Genomic DNA, 14390 nt, shown 5'->3' with positions numbered 1-14390 from the left:
GGATTATATTTAGCATTAAACTAGTTAAAAGAAAACATGGCGGGCTTTTAGTGGTAAAACTGGAGGGGGGAAGGAAGGCACACTTGTTCCTAGGTTGAGGCGTCATTTAGATAATCACTTTTTTTATTTTCATTTTGAATGATCAACTTAAACCTTTCAAAGAATATTTAACGGGCCTGAACGGTTGATCCTGAATTTTGACTTGAGGGAGGAGGCGGAGTTGAATCGAAAGACACTTTTTGTATCCATGTTATCAAATTAGCATATCTACATTTTCTTGAGAACAGCTTCAGAGATTCAGTTGTAACTTTCAGAGTCTTAGGAGGGGTAGAGCAAGGAGACTTGAGACTTTGGGCTCAGAGGGAGGGGAGGGAATTATAAGGTTTGCTATCGTAAAGACCGTCAAAAAGCTGTTGCACTATAAACCTCCTAATTTTATCCAGGGTGTGAAGTATGATAGTGGATTGGAGTAAACCATTTCATCTTCGAAATGTTGGTTCGCCCAAAAAAGGCCCAACTGGATCAATAGAGGTAACCTTAGTCCAGCGAATGAAGACAAAAAGCAGTAAAAAAAAAAAAAGAACGATTGTGTTAATTTGCAAAACAAGAATTTACAAACAAAAAATCGTGTCCATTTTCCGATGGCTTTAAACATAGAGGGGATGGAACATTTTGGGAAAAAAAGATTTGTTTGTGTCGATACTTTGAGCAATTTTTGCTGATCTGCCAGGAGATTTCAGCGTGTGTATACAGGGACCAGAGAAAATTTAATTGTAAAATTAAGATACGTCTGGCTTTATTGATTCGTAACGTTTTTTTTTTTTTTTTTTTTTTTTTTTTTTTTTTTTTTTTTTTTGAAGGCTAAAATAGAATATTTTTCATAAGTAATCTTGATATTTTATTCATTCAAACATACTAATAGTTGCAACATAAAAGAAGATGAATTGGTTTCCAACTACAGTGTGCACATGGATTCTGTACACTTTCAATATTTCTTCTCTGTAGTTGGAAATCTTTTTTTTCTGTCATTGGACAAACTGTCGTCAATTTTATTCTCTGTTATTAATAACTGTCCCTTTTTCCAATTGTAGACCGTTACTAGTGATAATTGAATCCACTGATTTTAACAAAGACGCACACATAGTTAATGTACGTCAATTATTCATTTTGGCAACCAATAATTATGAATTTTTACAATCATAGGCATAAAATGACACCCAGGAATGATTAAAGCCATACATGATTGCAAAAGATGCGTGTACTGGAATATATTTTAGTGAAGACACAAATTTAAATAAGTGCAACAGAAACCTAAAGAAACTTTATAAAATGTAGAACGAAAAAACTAAATTATAAAAGCTGTCGGACTACCCTGACTGCCTCTTTGAAGCTCCCAAATCATAGTCACACATTAAGGTCATACCCAGGATTTTTTTTGGAAGGTGTTTTACTCAAAGATTTTTTTTTGGGGGGGGGGGGATGGTTTACAGAAAAAAAACTCAAAAATGCATACACAATTTGTTTATATCCATTTTTGTTACGTTTTTACGAGTCAAAAAAACATTTCAGGAGGGGTTCAAACCCTCCTAACCCCCCCCCCTCTGAGTACGGCCTTGTCACACTATTACAACTACTGAAGAATGTGTCCTTTATAATGAAGATACAAAGGAACTTATCAAATTTTCTTAAAAAGAAAAAAAATAAATTTATTTCTCCATCAAATTTTATTCCAGCTTCCCTGCTTTTTCCAACTTTGAATGATCCCTGGAAGCCATTTTGTGTGTATTATTGGGAAATTTTACAATTATTACTAAAAAGTGATTAGTCATGTATTAATCTTGATTTATTATTCTTGATTGTTGAGTCTTGATTCTTGATCAATCATGGTTTAATCATGTATGTAGGTATTTGTTGGAAAAATTTACAATTTGTTGATGTTGTAGTAAATAAACGATGGCTTTTTGTCAAAAATTAGAGAACAAGTGCTGAAACTGTGACAGACAAAAAAAAACAGTGACGCTTTGTCCGGTGACACAATAATACAGTGACACTTTCTTAATGACACTTTTTGCAATGTCATTGAAACCGATGACGGGAAAAACGGCACAATAGATTTGTGGTAAACTAAACGTTTGTGGCTAATTTTAGTTTCTGTTTTCAATTTTTAGGATTGAAATCCTTTGTCTGTGAGGACAAGGGTTCGAATCCTGTTGCCGCTGATTATTTAGTTTGGAACGGGGATCAGTGGCGTGAATCTGTAAGCTTAGCCAAAGTTGACCCAGCTCTGAATGGGTACTTGGAGAAATATGGGGAAGATAAGTAGGAAGGGTGTGCGAAAGCACAGAGCCCTTTCTGGCTGAACGGCCACGAAACAGAGGTCAGCACCGCTGGTAGGGACTGTAAACTCCAGTGCCATATTCTTTATCTTTTCACCCTTTACAGTGGTGATAAAAACTTGGTAATGGCCTTAAATAGCATAAGTAGTATGTTTGAAACAGAGGGACATAGACACATGTTAATGGAGAGAGGGCAACAATAGAGAATAAAAAGTTAAATCATATTTAGATTTTAAAAACCTAAAAAAAACTTTTAGGTTTTATGTAGCACTTGAACCCTGATCCATACCCAAATAGGAAAAGCGAAAATTTTAAAGCAAAACCACTAGAAATACTGTTGTAAAAAAAAAGTAAAAACTAAAGGTAGGGACTCAGGTACACTCTCTGCCTCTGGGCAGGTATAGAATATGCCAGGGGGTGATAAGTTCTGGTGGGAAGAGACAATCTGTCAAAAACAACATAAATCTAAACAGTTTCTCTTTCATCATTATGTCATTGGAAAAACTAAAATTACTAATATTTCATTGAATTAATATCATTATATGTCAAACAAATGATCTGGTTTCGCGAGTGTGATATGCAGTAATTTTTTTTTTTTTTGTACATTTTCTTCATATTCATTTTAAACACATTCCTTTCAAGTCCGTAGAAAGCCTTTAAGCAGTGATTGATTCATTTCAAAATATCCCTTCAACGATTTATAAAGATTACTACTACTACTAACAACTCACTGCAGCACCAAGCTGCCTGTAGTCAATACAGCTAAGTATGCTCGTCCTCCATCTTGGACGAACTGCTTTAGTTTGGCCCTAGACAGTTGGTGACAAGGACGATCTTTGGCAATCTGTCATAAATAGTACTTCAAATATTACCGATATTCATTTTAAAGTTATTAGGAATTAATTTTCTGTATATTAGAGTGGTATAGAATCAATAGGTAAGGTTGCCGAAAAAGTGTCCCTTTAAAATGGTAAATCTAAAGTCACAAATGTAGCTATTCTAAGAAATGTCTTTATTTCTTGCAATCTTGACAGGTATCGAGGCGAATTTACTTTTTTTTCATAACCCTTTTGTCTTTAAAGGGTTAGGGGGGGGGGGAAAGCCCACTCTGATTTGTGTTTGTTTCTATTCGTTTAGGTTTCATTTATTTATTCGTACTAATTTATGTTCTTTTTAAGACTTTATTTCTGATAGCTCTAGGTTTCAATATTGCTCTTTACTTTTAAATTGATGTAGTTTTTTTTTATTGTCTAAAAATTTTCTTTTACTTTTCAGAGAAAATAGTTTTTCTTTTTTTCATGTTAATCAAATCTGCATTGTTAAATAATTGATTTTAACTACGAATTTTATGCGTAGTTTTAATATGTCGGAGAGAATTTATGGTTTATTCGTCTTTTCGCATAGGTTTGCTTGAATGAGAATAATGAAGGTTTTTTTGCTTTAGTAACGACAAAGTTAAACCAAAAACTAAAAAACTTAAATAGTTTTAGAGATCCGTCGAAACTGAAGGTGTTGAAAAGTTCATGGGCTGGTGTAGCATCTTTTACTTTATACAATTAAATGACCTTCTTTTGTCAAATAATTGTGATGTGACCTACGATGATGGGGGTACAAAAACTGACTTTTAAACATTGTCTTTTGGTGCTAGTACCAGGAAATTCGTTCTCAGAGTCGCCTGACTCTTGACACTTTTACCATGTGGTGTCATAAATGATTGTGAATATTTATGGTTAAGCCTTGGAGGAATTGCTATATTTATTGGACTTAAATCAGTTTTTAACTTGATTAATCATTTTTCTTTGGGCTTAGGCCCTAATCAGTATAATTGGGCATGAGGTAGAGTAGCCCAGTGCGCAGGTGGATTCGGAAAGCTTTGGAAGAAAAGTTTTCAAAACTAACTGGTTAAAACACTGTCAAATTGCACAAATTTTTGATTTTGTGAAATAGTAAATTTTATTCCTGTGTTACCGCGTGGGGCTTTCTAACAATAGCAGGATCCTTCTTAGAGCTGGTGGCGTCCGCAGCAAAAATAATCTCGTCCCCCAAAAAAAATATTATTTGGACTGCCAAATGACTAACATCATTGCCTCTAAAAATATTATCCGTAGCCACATCCCCCCTCCCAACATAATTTCCGATACATTTTGCAATATCCAACACCCTCTTTGACGGCTCTTACCAATAGTACTTTGAGTTGCGTTAAGCTTAAACCCCTGACCGCGTATCCCGCGATTTAAGCGTGCAGCGGCTGCAGTTTAAAACCACGTATTTAATTTTTCAAATTTGGTTTTAAAAAATGTATTTTTTTATTTTTGTAAATGATTAAGTACATTATTCTAAACACCAATTTATCAAAATATATTTGCCGTCTGCTTTTTTTTGGTAATTAATAAAATAACTATTTATTTCAAGTACAAATGTATTTCAAAACGGTTTGACACATTTTATTCAAATTTTTCAGACATAGACCAAAATTGACAGATTTTTTCCAAATACATCAGGTTCCTCCATCATACTTCTTAATTAGGGCCTACCAGTATTCTATAACACAAATCAAATGTTTATAATTCAGAAAAGCAAAACACCGTTTTACCCGCCAATGTATTCCGACATATAGCCAGAGTGCCAGACACTGAAAAACAATATCAGTCTACAGCTAAAAGTATTAAAAAGAACATGTAGATCGGGTAACGCTTGAACGGTGGAATCGGGTAATAGCATTGTAAAAAACACAAATAATTGGGTACACGTCCAAATCGCGAGATGCGTAGAATTAAACCTGTAGCTACTGCACATGTAAATCGCGGGACACGAGGTCATAGGGTTACATTTGGAAAAATAAAAACGTGGTGAGAGGGTTAACAGTGCTGCGACAGTGAATTATCGAGCAATAACTGTTTCACGTGAATAGCCTTCTCTTGAACTACAAAATAAACAAATTATAATACTGTAAATTATTATTAAGCAACATATTAAATCTTTAATTCCTTAAGTTATTAACGTGTATTTTGTAAAATAAACCTATGAATATCAATGTATTACTATAAACGATAGTTAAACGTTGCTACTCGTCTTTTGAGTGCATTTGGTAAAATCGTCGAATCATGCTGTTTAAAATAAACAAAATTGTTAGAGCATGAATTTCAATATGATACTATAAGTGATAATTAAATTGAATCACACATTCATTCAGAGATGTGGGTTGATTACTGAAGTTGCCGAAGAGGAGGATAGAACAGGGCTGGCCCTAGAAAATAGGGGGACTAGCTAATGACCTTGCATGACAGAATGTGGGGCATGCGATCATTAAATTCTAAAAATATAAGTTTTTATATTTCTGGCTGAGAAATATAAAAAATTTATATTTCTCTGTGTTCTGGCTCAGAACACATTGTCTAAGGGAAAGGGAGGAAGGCTGGTTCTCCGTGTTCTGGCTCAGAATACATTGTCTAAGGGGGAGGGAAGAAGGCTTGCTCTCCGTGTTCTGGCTCAGAATACATTTTCTAAGGGAGAGGGAGGAAGGCTGGTTCTCCGTGTTCTGGCTGCAAAGCTTGGTTTAATTCTCTGTTGCCACCTATTTTAGACGAAAATTTTTGAAAGCGTTATCAGGTTCATTTCCGTCACCGTATTACTGCAATGTATAGAGCTCGAAGTTTTGTGCAATTCTTTTGTTGCAGCACATCACATCTGAGGCTATATTCTTAACCATGAGAAAATGGGGACACGGATGGGATTTTTTTCCATGGTTAAGAATATAGCCTCATATGTGATGTGCTGCAACGAGGCTTCGTTGATGCCCTGTGCGCCCCAGATGGCTCAGGAGGACCTAAGTACTAAGTTACCGGGATTCATATCTAGCATTCATTTTTCGGTTAAGTTCCCACTTAAAAGGTCTGAATACTCATACGTCCATGGTTGTATCTTATGCGAACTGTGGGACACGAAGTCTCCAGTTTACCGAAAAAGACTAGTTAAATACTTGACGGTAGACTTGTTAACGCTACCGGCTGGGGCTTGGCTTGCCGGCCCTGGTCTTCTCACTGTCTTATTGCTATGACTTTCTTTGAAGGAAACCAGCCAGTCTTTGTTTGCTTGTCGATGCACATTCCTACCTCTTGGAACAATAACATTATTGGCAACCGCAAAACTGTTTCAAAACTGCGAGGTTCTAGAGGCGTCAATCCGTAGTGTATTCTCTAGGAATCTCGGAATATTCCACTAGCTGCTAAGCGCTAAACCGAGGACTGTGCATGGGCACCCGTAAGGAAGGGGGGCAGGAGGGGTGCCACCCCCTCTTGCCTGAATAATTCTGACTTATTTATTTTTAGTTTTGTTCTGATATTTCTATTATACAGCATTAAAAGTGCGAATCAGACCAGGTAAGCCCCCCCCCCCTGGAATTCAGCTTATGGGCTCCCATGGGACTATGTACTTGCCTTGAATGACACATTTTATGAATCAAATCTGACAGTCGTGACTTTAAAAGCCATTGTGTGATGTTGGAGGATGTTCGTTTACCTCAGCTGAGCTTTGACCGTTGAACATGGTTGTGCGTTTGTAATGTCTTAGCATCTGGAATGAAGAGCCAACTGTGCATTTCCATTCAGAAGTGAAAATACAGGTATTAAACCCAAGTGGGGCTACTCCAGACACTTCAAAAAAATGGCCAAGTTTGAGCTGCTTACTAAAGTGAGCGAGGAAGGGGTAGTTATGCAGTTTTGAAAAAAAACGAAAATAGTTTATTCATTTTGTTTATTGTTTAAACCGAGAAGTATTCTACCAAATACTAATAACAATGAGTGCAAGCCAACTTATAATAGCTAGCGCCGCCTTAATCTTTCTTCCTTTTTTATGCAGTTCAGACAAGGATTAAAGTAAAAAGTTATGTTATTTTTATTATTGAATGAATGAATGAATAAATGATACTTTATTAACAAACGAACTTTGACAACATCAAACTGCGGAATTTGTCGTTTTCTGTCTGGTACATTTAAAAAAAAGCATATAACATTGTCGGTACATCATCTTTTTTGTCAGGTATCAACATATAATATTATAAAAACATTGTCGCTCTTCGTCAGGTACATGATAAAAACATAGAACGATCATCCCGACTAGTCTGTCATTTAAAAACGCCAACAAACAAACTGACATGTTATAAGATAAGAGTACAATTTTCATTTATTATTGATTTATGTTGGTATGCTTGCTATGAATTTCTCTTTGAAATTGATTTTTGTTTGTTAAAATGTTTGAATTTTTTATATATACAGTTCTAAAAATTGATTATCCGCTCTTATTTTGATTAAACCTGTATGGTAAATGCTTTGTTGGCAAACAAATGGCTAAAAAGATTCATATTGGTTTTAATACTTTTGTGGTTTGTTAATACACATGTCTCTGTTTTCAGGAAACCTTGAAAAGTTCGAGATACCTCAAGCAATGCGCTTGTGTTCAGAACCCTGGACTCCTGATTCAGGTCTGGTAACTGCTGCATTCAAGTTAAAGCGAAAAAATATTGAAGATCTCTATCGTCAAGAAATTGAAGACATGTACAAGAAAAAGTTTTAACCGTTTTTTGTTCTCTTTTTTCGTGATTCATAGAGCAGTACTTCTCAAACTTGGAGAGGAATCCCCTCCCCCCCCCAAAAAAAAAAAAACAAAAAAATCTTCGGCAATTTCATCATTTATTAGTAATACATGGTAAACTTTTTGATACGAAGTGATTTTTTGGCAAGTGGCAATTATCATTTATGGGGGAGCGAGTTATGACTTGAAAATGTTTGAGAAGAACTGTTTTGGAAGATTATTGATAATTTAAAGCCCGCTGACAATAGTGCTTGTGTTGAAAGTCTTTTGGGACCATTTAGCTTCAATTTTACTTGGTAAGAAAAAAAAATCTAAAAAGAAGCGAAAACGTTTTATTCCATTTGAATTCAATGCGCAATTACTTGTACAAAATTTTCAGTGCCTACTTTTTAAAGTTATTCTTCATTATAGATGGCAGTCCTCATAGATCCTGCACAAGTATGCTCCTTGTAATAGTAGAATTCTCTTTTTCTTTTTTTTTACCTTATTTCAAATATTGTTTGGCAGTTCTAATGTCCACGATCCGAAGTCTTCAATCTCAAAATGTCGTAAGCCTATCTTAATTGTTGTAGTGACTTGTCTTAATTGTTAAACAAAGACAATATTCGTATTCTATTTTTCTTATTCAGCTTAATGTTGATTAATAACCGTTACGGTTTTGGAATTGCCATTGGCTCAGAAGGACAGGAAGGCGAGATTTCTCGTGATCTTCTTATATGTTAGTTGAAACAGGGCAGATTCAAGTCTCCACAATCTTTGTCTAAGCATTCTTAAGGTGACCCCAAAACAAATTAAGATGGGTTCTAAGAGACTAAGTGGCACTTTGAGGTATAGTGAAATTGAAGAGCATCTAGAAAGGGTGGCATGTCAGTATTCGCCATTTATGGAGCAAAAAGAATTTATTTCTTCTTATATTTCTCCTTTCTTTTTAAAAAGGAAAAAGTCGAACTGAAGCTAAGACTGAAACTGATGTCTTGATTGTTTTCTGTGAGGCATTTTTAGATCTAGACCATCAACTTGACTTTCAACTATCAGCCGAGATGGCTTTATGAAGTTAAGTTGTACATGTTATGAAAGCGAATTCTAGCATATGATAAAGTTTCTACCAAATACTAGTATCTTGGCAGCATAAAGGATAGTTTGTTTGTTTTTGTTTAGGTTTGAAAGAATTAGCATATCTCCAAGCTTTCTAGAATTAGCAAGCTTTCAAAGAATTAGCTCATTTCCAAGCAAATTCTAGCTTATGATGAAGTTTCTACCAAGTACTAGTATCTTGGCAGCATAAAGGATAGTTTTTTTTGTTTAGGTTTGAAAGAATTAGCATATCTCCAAGCTTTCTAGAATTAGCAAGCTTTAAAAGAATTAGCACATCTCCAAGTGAATTCTAGCGTATGATGAAGTTTCTACCAAGTACTGGTATCTTGCCAGCATAAAGGATAGTTTTTTTGTGTTTACGTTTGGAATAATTAGCATATCTACCAAGTGAATTCTAATATATGATGAAGTTTCTACCAAGTGCTTGTATTTTGACAGCATTAAGGGTAGTTATGGGGTTTTTTTAGGCTCGAAAGAATTGGCTTATCTCCAAGCTTTCTAGAATTAGCAAGTTTTCAAAGAATTAGGACATCTCCAAGCGAATTCTAGCATATGATCAAGTTTCTACCAAATACTAGTATCTTAGCAGCATAAAGGATAGTTTTTGTTTTGTTTTTTTTTTTTTTTTTTGGAAGAAATAATTGGAATATCTCCAAGATGGGGAATAAATAAGTTATTATGTACCAAAAGGCCACAAATTCCTGACTCATAGGTTTGAGTAATGATCAATAAAAGAAAGTTGTTCAGTCAAGCTGCATGCTGCGAGAACGATTTAATTAGTTTTTACCTAATTTATCTTTCGTTTACTCATTTGTTTTTCAAAGTTAAAAGAAATTTCTCAATAAACCTTTTTAGGTCGGGCTTCTGATTAGAAAACTTAATAAATTGAGGTCTTTATCATCATTTTTTAATTATTGTTAAAATTTATATATACTAAACGTACGAAATAGATTTTTTTTTTTTTTAATTACCTATTAAGGTAGTAATAAAATTCGTTAAAAAAAACTAGTTCTGAAATGATAAAGCAGCCAGTTCAGGTGTGATGCTACTTTATCAGAAAAAAAAACAAACTACTCTTTTTTTATTTTTTTTCTCAATATTATTCCTCCCCAACTAAACGATAAGGACAAAATTTGTAATTAAAAGAATAAAATGAGAAATTAGAGCTGTGAAGATTCAATTTGTTCTTTTTTGTTCCGTTTTTTCCTCTTTTTTTAAGCTGAAATTTAAAAATTGTTGTAGCCAAACTTTGGGTGGCAAATTTTGTGCTGGCTATTTTAATGCTATTAGACTTAAATGCAGTTACTGTTTTTAAAATGAGTCTGTTACCTTTTATATTCTTAGTCTATCAAGAAGACACAAATTGTGCCCGCCACATACATTTCTTAAAAACAACATATTGGGAACTAGAAATTAGTTTATGGGAGCTAGACTTTAGTTTATTATCCAGCACAAATAAGGTAAGATAACTGAGTTTCAGGGGCATCTGTGCTTACTGCAACCAAGGCCGCATCTAGGGGGGTTACCGGGCTTGAACCCCCCCCCTCTCCAACTGAATTTTTTCTTGGACTCGTAAAAACGTAACAAAAATGCGTAAAACAAATTTTTGATGTTTTTTTTTTTTTCTTTTTTTTTGGTAAAACTCCCCCGGAACAAAAATTCTAGATACGCCCTTGGCCGCAACCCTTGTAAAAGATATCTAAATTACGTATTTAATAGCTGTGATGCTACCTCCTTTCTGTGTGTCATATTTTTTTTGTTATTTTTTTGTGTGTGTGCCTTTTTTTAATAAACGTTAAAAGAAGTTGTTGCTTTTCAGTCGAGCTTCTTGAACTGAGAAGTGTTAAGCTATAAACTCCCAATGATGCAAGCTGAACTTTTAGGCTGCCTAGTTAAAAAGGCCATGCTTTCAATATTTGAGGCATTCAGTTGAATTCATGTTTTCAAGAATATAAGCTGATAAGTTGGCATTGACAAGAAGGCAACTTGGATTTTTAAGGTTTGCTAGCTGAAAAGGACTTATCTCTATATTAAAGCTATGCTCTCGGATTTGAACTTCGTGAGTATTGAACTCATGTTTACAGGAAGGCAAGTTGACATTGACAAGAGGAGCAAATAAAAATTCTAAAGCCGAGCTGGCTCACTTTGACAAGACAAAGAGAGAAATCTCTTGAAAAAGAAAAAAATCGGTTATGCCCAGTAGAAAGAAAAGAAAACTATCAGCGAATATTTCCCCTGTATAAAAGGAGGCGTTTTCAGCGTTTAGAAAAGGAATAAATTAAGATAATAACAATCTAAAGTAGAGAAGGGATAAAATCAAAAAGAAAAAAAATACAAAGATCAAACGAATATATTTACAGATGCTACTCCATGACAACTACATCATTAGGAAATATACGGTTTCCGAGATGCCTTTATGAAAATACAGAAGTAATTGGACAAAAAAAAACGAATTGAGCATGCAATTAAGTATTGTGTCGGGAAATGATCTTTTGGTTAACATTTAATGCTGCTATTCTATTTGGTCTTGTATTTACACTAATACTCTGTGATTTTGATAGAGCTTGTTATGATTTTTAGCGTAGCTTACGGCATCTTTGTAGGATTTTACTGGGTTTTATGCCACAATTTGGTAGCATCGAAGATTGTGATGATGCTGTTCTTCTAACATAATATTTTTTTTTTTGGAATTCGTGTACGTGGTGGTACACACTCGAGAAGTGAAGTTAGGTCAATCCTAATGAAATGTACCAAAATATAATGAAAATTAATACTTTCGAAACAAGTTTGAGCTATATTTTTGCACATTGGAGTCCTGCTGTTGCTTGTAATTCTCGCTGCTGATTAAATTCCCACTGCATCTTGCTTTGTTCTCGCGGTCGTACATCTTCTAACCACACTTTTCTCTGTTCTTCATTTTCTTTTGATTCATTCTGATTCTAATTGTCGCATGACTTGTAACCGCATTTCTTTTCCTTCACTTTTGTTTTTGAGTCGTTGTGATTCTCGCTGCCACTTATCTTTCAGCTGTACATTTCTACATTCTTCAATTTCGTTTTCGACTTGTTCTAATTGTCGGTTTTGCAAATATTTAAACTACATATCTTTTTGATCTTTATTTTCGTTTATCATTGCTTTTAGACATTTTTTCAGTACCTTTTGCCTTAGTTGCTTGGATTGGTCTTGTCATTTTTGATGGTTTAGGTTGATCATTATCACCCGTCGTACATTTGCATTTTTCAGGTCGTTCTCTTGATCTTGTCTCATTTGATGGTCCTGTTATTTCATTTTGAGCTTACATTTTTGTCCTTTTTTGTACTCATTTTGTGCTAACGTTAATTTACGTCTGTATCCCCTAGATATTATGAAACTGCTGAAAACTACTTTTGATGTTTACATTACTAAATATTGGCACATGCATTTACAAATTTCGATTATTTTTTTCTGCAAATGCTTCTAAAACGGTCTTAAAATCTATTTTCCTCGTGTCTTCACTTTCAGTCAACATGATTGCTAAACTATTTAGTCTATCTTGATTTATTGTTGATATTACATATTTTTTTTATTGGTTTTAGCCTGGAAAGTGGTCTCTCTCCAGAAGCAACGCTTACTAAAATTGTTAAGAATATTTCACGATCGAAAATCAATTGTTCATTTTGATGGCGGAGCGGGGCCATTTCAAACGCGGGCCCAATCGCCCTTTTCCCGGCCCTGATCATAGAAAGTTCCTGCGTCATAACCACTAGACTATCTTCCAAAAGGCATTATTTTCAACGTAAATGCGTATATGCATGATTTTACATTTTATTACTTTGTTTTTCTATCCTTAAAAAATTATGTTTCGCAACTTCGTTTTTATCTCATCAATGTCATACCTTAGGAAATATGTTTTGGCGCCATAACTAGCCTAAATGTTAAAGCCAGCCAACGATTGGAAGGTCGCTTTCAGTTTCCTAAGTAATGCTTGGAGTAATGCGTCATCAGTATTTCTACCGATGACGATTGCTGTATATATGACCGAAATATCTAGACTTTTTTCCTGTTTTTACTTTCTAAATAAATGGACTTATCCACATCTGAACGTTTGTTTGTTCTTGGAGAACTAATAAATATTCCTTGAAGTTAATGCACAGAATATAAAAGTAGTTAGGTTCTTTACGTCCTTACACATGGCTGCGAGGTTTTGACCATTAATTCGAACCTAACAGACGACTCTAAGCATTTCATAGTTATTGCCCAAGGTCTATGTTGAAGATATATATGATAGAGAAGATATGATGCGACGAAGTTTGTCGTATGAGAAATGTAAGCCACTATCGATGTCATTAAAAAGCGGTGATGGACGTCTGACGCATGACACGGATGGGGAATAAAGGGGTTCCTCACGACGCTTGACTTCGGATACCGGGTCTTCGCAATTTAGGTGAACTCAAACTATTCCTCAGCAGGGTGCTAGAGGAGGAAGCGAGGGTTTCGACAGGGGTCGTCAGTTCGAAACCTTTGGACAGATCGTTATTGCACACTCCTGTTGCTGCTCTAGGAACAGGAGGAAGCATTAGGTTGGAGGTGCATGGCCGCTCACATCATCCCTTTGCATTTTATTTGTATGTCATACTCATTGCAAATCATTTTTGTTCGCTCAATAAGGTACGTGAAGCAGTGAAGTTAATAGTGTCAATAAATTCCGACGATATTCAACTGTGTCTGTAATATTTGTGAATTCCCTGAAAAGATTTCCCCGTGTTTTCTCTTATATAGTGGCATATTATACGCTTGCACACAGGTATCCTTTCGTTTGATTTCAACATTCATCAAAAATAAAAATTTTCAGAAACGTCTTTAAATTTTACCTATTTGCGCTCAAATATTAAGATTATAAAGATTTAATCCCCGCCATACAGAAACAAAGGGTCATAGGTGGCAGTATTTCATTTTCTGAGGGGGATTCAGAATCACCATTTTGCCCTTACTTCTAACCTAATATAAAAGTTCTGCTACTACTAACAAGTCATCACAGGACCAAGCCACCTAACGTAAACATAGCTACGCAAGCTCCGCCTCATTTTGTCTGGAGGTTCACTTATTGCTCACCCCCACGAAGTTCCCTTTTTCTTTGAATACTTTCTATTGACATATTCTCAGTCCATGTAAGGTTTGATATTCGTTTGACCGCAGCTGTAACAAAAGTATAATTGCCTAGAACAGCCCCTCGGTAATTCAGATTGAAAACATAAAACACATCTCCTCAACGTAAGCATGTAACACATGTCTTCATTTTAAATTTGTTTAATGAATACTCTAGCTTATTAAGTCACAAACGATTTTTTAGGTTTTTGATAGCTCAGGGTACAAGACCTGGCACATATTGAA

The 14390-nt window shown here is 35.0% G+C and overlaps 1 protein-coding gene across 1 annotated transcript in view; it reads left to right on the top strand.

Annotated features, from left to right (window-relative positions):
* Nucleotides 1-10825, top strand: part of Acsl (Acyl-CoA synthetase long-chain) — a 55477-nt gene extending 44652 nt beyond the window's left edge. The window contains exon 13 of the mRNA XM_089087840.1: nt 7747-10825. Within this exon, the coding sequence (XP_088943966.1) occupies nt 7747-7907 (161 nt within the window). The 3' untranslated portion in view covers nt 7908-10825. The remainder of the gene's footprint in view (nt 1-7746) is intronic.
* Nucleotides 10826-14390: the final 3565 nt, after the last annotated feature.

The sequence above is a fragment of the Artemia sp. Qi Xiang Cuo genome, chromosome 1 (genome assembly GCF_049724085.1).
Source record: "Artemia sp. Qi Xiang Cuo chromosome 1, ASM4972408v1, whole genome shotgun sequence".
Taxonomy (NCBI): domain Eukaryota; kingdom Metazoa; phylum Arthropoda; class Branchiopoda; order Anostraca; family Artemiidae; genus Artemia; species Artemia sp. Qi Xiang Cuo.
Note: the sequence above shows the minus strand (reverse complement) of the source record. Positions and strands in the feature narration are given on the sequence as shown.